Source organism: Antrostomus carolinensis, unplaced genomic scaffold (genome assembly GCF_000700745.2).
Source record: "Antrostomus carolinensis isolate BGI_N321 unplaced genomic scaffold, ASM70074v2 scaffold18508, whole genome shotgun sequence".
NCBI lineage: Eukaryota > Metazoa > Chordata > Aves > Caprimulgiformes > Caprimulgidae > Antrostomus > Antrostomus carolinensis.
This window is the reverse complement of record NW_010332492.1, coordinates 1-4,942: the sequence shown is the minus strand read 5'-3', so window position 1 is coordinate 4,942 and position 4,942 is coordinate 1. Positions and strand designations below refer to the sequence as shown.

Sequence of the window (4,942 nt, the reverse complement as noted above, 5' to 3'; positions counted from 1 at the left end):
GGCTGTCCTGTGCCAGGGCTGGGATGGACACAGCCCTGCAGCCTCATCTGCCCCAGGTTTCCTTCCTCCCCAGCTGCAGGGCAGTGGCAGGACACAGCGGTTTTGCAGCTGCAGCCCTCCAAGCTGTCTCCGCTCACCCCCCACATCATGCTGTCCCCAGTCAGCTCCAGCAGCACATCCACCAGCTCCGCTCCTTGTTGCCCCCAGAATGCCCTCAAACACCAACACGCTGCTTGAGCTCCTCATCTTCAGCCCCAGGCCTGGTCATGGGTCTTTTAGTTCTGCTGACGACGGTGCAAGAGAGTCCTCTGTTCCAGGCTTTGTTCCCACCAGGGCCAAGCAAATGTCCAGTCAGCTCTTCCTTGTTGGAGTTCTGCTCCCCACCACTGCTTGGAGGGGCACAGCTCCTCAAGTCCCCCACGCTGAGGACAAACACAGCTGGCTCAAAGCCAGGCGGCAGGAGGAGGCTGGGGGCAGAGCGGGGGCTACCTGCGTGGTGTGCCACATCTGCAAAGAGAGCACAGCACGGGCTGAGTGCTGACAGGTATGGGGGGAAGTGACCTCCAAGCTCACCCACTCTGCCTCGGGTGCCACCTCCCTGCGCTCAGCCTCTCTGGCACCCAAGCACAGGCAGCCTCTTCCCAGGGAGGAGCGAGGGCCATGGGGCTGTGGGTGCTGGCTGAGCCCCGAGCAGCAAGCTTCAGACAAAACGGGCAAATACAAGGGGAACATGCCAGCCACAGGCACCATGCCCCAAAGGTGTCTGCAGCGAGTCCAGCCCATGCTGTTACAGCAAGCGGATCGAGACAGCCAGCTCAATGTAGGGAGGGAAAGGGCAGAGTAACCCAAACAGTGACTAGCCAAGGACTGCAGGAAGGACACAGCTGGCAGCAAGATGAGGCTGAAACTGGAAATTCATGGATCCAGGGAACCCAGCGTGTTCTGTGATGGCGATATAGCTACACACCATCAAGTCACCCGGCTCATCCACCCCCACCCTGGGTGGGCCTGGCCAGCTTTGAGCAGCTGACCCAGGAGACTACCAAGCACCTACTGAGCCTTCAGTAAGAGCCCCGTTTCGCCAGAGCCGCCCACTGTCCCCTCCATCCTGCCTTGTGTCTGCTCTGCACAAACTCCTCACTGCTCACAGCATCAGTGAAGCCATAAAGGCTTAACGAACCTGCTCATCCCAAAGGCTTAATGAACCCACTCATCCCAAAGAAGTGAACCCAGAAGATACTACCCACACCTGCCCCTGCTCACTTACAGTTCACAGTCTTTATGCCTCTTCTTGTCTTGTCTTCTCTTACCTCGGCCCTTGGACCTTCTCCTTCAAAAGGAAAGTACCACAAGGTGATGTGTGGGAGGCGAGACCCATAACCCCAGCCAGTAATGCCACCCCTGATGTCACTTACCTTCCCAACCTCATCAGGTCCTGCCGGGGCCTGTGGGGTGGGAAAAGGACAGAGTGAAGCAGTTACTCAGGCAATGCTGTTTGTTGAGCTGCTAGAGGTGGTTTATTGAGATGCCCCAGTGCGCAGCACAATCTACCTGTTACCATTCACACTTAAAACAGACCCAACATGACTTCTCTCCATATCTCCTCAGCCAGGAGCTGATTGCAGTAGGCAGAGAGAAGGCAAGACAGCAAAGGGGCAGGGGATGGTCAGCTTTGGTGACTCCCATGGGATGTGACATTTTGCCCATGAGGCCAGGAAGCACAGGTTCAGTTGCAGCTGCTCTCAGTGACAGCTTTCATAGCTCAGCTGGTTAAACAAGATGCAATATCCTGAGTAACATGGGATTTGCTGCAAAGTCTCAGCAGTGGTTCTCAGACAACAGCCATGACACACTTGGCTTATGTATCCCCTATAGGGGCCAAGGCCAGGACATCTACTACGCCTACGCTGAACTTCAAAGGGGAGCAATGTAAAGGTGTGGAAGGTGGCTTAGGAGAAGCTGAAAGGTGCTGCAGAAGCAAGAAGTTTACACAGATTCAAAGGCATCCTGCATAAATACTCATAGGAGATCCCCCGGGAGTTACCCCAGGTAGGAAAACCACAACAGGCTCAGGAAATTCCCTGCACGGGAAATAACTGGAAGCGGAGGGGGGAAGTAACACATGTGCTTCTTCCCAATCTCTCTTCTGCATCCACTGACAGATGCTCCAGAGCCAGCAGAGTTGGATGGGCTTTGGGTCTGCTCCAGCACAGCCGCTCTTACAACTGCAGGGGAATACCAACCCGGGGATCCTCAGCCTGTTCTTCCAGGCAAGGATCACATCCAACAGCTGCCCAGCAGGACACTCAGTTCCCAGTTTTCACAAGACTAAATCACCCTGGGGTCATGGCAGAGAGCAAACACCAGGACCCCCACGCCAGCAGTGCTGGAGAGGCTCTGCAGCCGGGAGCGGCTGCGGGAAGCACTGCAGCCCCCAGGCAGGGGCCCCAGCCTGCCCAAGCTCTCACAACTTCTGGGACATAGTGAGCACCCCGAGGGGTTAACTGTGTGCCAGGAGTCCATGGCAGGTTGATGCTGCACTTCTAGCCATCCCAGGCCAGCACTGCCTATCCATGACAGGTTGGCACTGAGTGTTTTAAGCTTTCATTTGTCAGCTTGGATATAAACCCCTGCTCCACAGCCCTGGATGGGGCAGACTCCCTTACATGGCCCAGCCCTTCAGCTTTCTCTTTGGGCCACAGTCACACTCAGGTACACCAAGCCACGGAGCTCCCTGAGGGGCCACCACCTTGGGCACACTGCCCCACACGAAACACCTGCCTCAGAGAGCCACCAGCCTTGCTCCATTACACACAGGCACACCCCCCAGCCACGCCAAGGCAGCTGCAGGGATGGGGGGCACAGACATCCCCGCTCACAGAGTGGAGGTGCTGCAGCAGCTCCAGCCCTGCAGACAGTGCGTGGTGCCTGACCTGGCCGCACAACGCTATACACCCCTGGGCTGCGGGGAGCAGGCTGCAGAGGTGCGGTGCAGCCTGCTGCTGAGCAAGGGCCACAAGCATTGGCAAACCCCAGTGGGGAGACAGTGGGGGTGGCCCAGCACAGCCAGGGTGCCCCCAGGGCATCCTTGTCCCACGTGAAGGGTGAGCTGGCAGGGTTGCTCTCGCTGGAGGGGCACAGGGGTGCAAAACAAGTCCAGGGGTCTTTACCTGCACTCGCACTGCTTGTGCTCAGTGAACACCATCTCCACGTAGGGTGCCTCCCCATTTGGCTTTATCTTCAGGAGCTGAAAGAGGAGCAAAGGTTACCTCCCGGCTGGTAGCAGGAGGGGGCTGGAAGGGCTCCCGCGGCAGTGCCTCGCCACCCCAGCCTCACAGACGCGTGTCTAACCTGTTCCTCGGCACCTCTGCAGCAGAGGCACCACCTCCGCACGCAGGCAGCACTGGCCAGGCCCAGCTGCCCCAGCAGCTTGGGAAGCTCTGCTAGTGTTGCCCCATGTCTTCAGGGCTGTAATTTAAGTCCTGTGGTCTTGGGATTTCCCAGCCTTAGAGGAGATTTTTCTGTCTCTGCCTTTGTGGAAAGCTTTCACATGTTTGACAGCTTTGCACATCTCCTTTCTCTGATGGGAATATCCCCCTACTCATGTTTTCCAGGACATTCCCATTGCTGCTGCGTCCTCCTGGCCCCCTTTCCCACAGCACCAAGCCTGGAGTCAGTGCCACAGGGCCTCCCTAGTCCAGGGGTGCAGGATTTGCCCTGTCACGTGTCAGTCCACAGCCTAGAGTTCAGGTTGGACATCCAGGGGCTTCACAAGGTATGTTCACCATTCGTGTGATGTGTCCACACTAGCCCCTACAGAAGTGCCTGGCATTGCCACCCTGCACACAGCAGCAGGATCTCTTCTGTGGAAGGAGACCTACGCTTGGGGAGTTGCCTCCTGTTCATGTCTTGTTCAACTTGCTCCACCTCAGTTAAGATTTTTTGGAGGCTCCCACCCTGCCTTCCACATGCTTTGAACCCCCAAGGGACCAAAATCACTGGCGATTTATTGCAGGCACTCTCTAGTCTGTCACCCAAAGCAGAGCTTTTCCCAGCTCCCTGCAGCAGCAGCGGGTTTGATCTCTGGCAGCACAGCACAAGGGCTGCAGTGCAAGGACATCGGCTGCCTGGTGCACGGGGAAGAGCTGACCCCGTGGGAAGGGCTTGTTCACAGCCCAGGATCTCCTACCTCCTTTCACACAGCTCGCACAGCAGGGACTGCAAACACGGCTGGTGCAGCCCTTCACACTCTGCATGGCCCCAGTGCACATGCACTGTCAGCACCACCATGGGCATCTCCTGACACACGAGAGCCTTATTCCTCCCTGCAATGCAGGGGCAGCACCTGCTTTGCCCCAGCCAGCAGAGTCACAGGTGACTGGGACACCCTCAGCCCCACCAAAGGACAGGGAAGGTCTGGAAAGGCCATGGCAGCCAGCAAGATGGACCACGCAGAGAGGAGAGGGCAGGGAAGCAGGGAGCGAGGCCAGTACCACCTGGCCATAAGGGACAAGCCCAAAGAGCAGGCAGAGGGACCCTCCTGGTTTGGCACACGTTTGAGCAGTTGTGAGCCCCCTCCCTTGTTACCCATGCTGCTTCAATGTCTAGAGGATGTGAAGCTGCAAGTTCACTCTGCCGGCGCTTGGCGAGGAGCCCGGCACCTCCCCGGCGCAGCCAGGGCCCCGCAGCGGCAGAGCTTACCTGCATGGTGACCGTGCTCGTCTCCACGGGGACACAGCGGAGACCCTCGTCCCCACAGCAGCCTCCGCAGCGCTGCAGGGCAACGCAGGAGGGTCTGAAAATGTACTCCACCTCGTTGGGGAACTCGGTAATGACGTCCACCAGCTGCTCCAGAGGCCGGCAGAAACTACGGTTCCAGATCTCCCGAAAGGTCAGGACTGCAAGAGAGCGGGGTGGGGGCTATCAGGAGGCGCCTCGGAGA

At 58.0% G+C, this 4,942-nt stretch overlaps 1 protein-coding gene across 1 annotated transcript; it reads right to left on the bottom strand.

Annotated features, from left to right (window-relative positions):
- Positions 1-1,267: 1,267 nt before the first annotated feature.
- PGF (placental growth factor) lies at positions 1,268-4,898 on the bottom strand (the record flags this gene model as incomplete). Its single annotated transcript, XM_029086377.1, has 4 exons — positions 1,268-1,330; positions 1,416-1,445; positions 3,171-3,247; positions 4,702-4,898. Coding segments are annotated over 4 exons (367 nt in total), but the record flags the coding sequence as incomplete, so codon positions are not given.
- Positions 4,899-4,942: the final 44 nt, after the last annotated feature.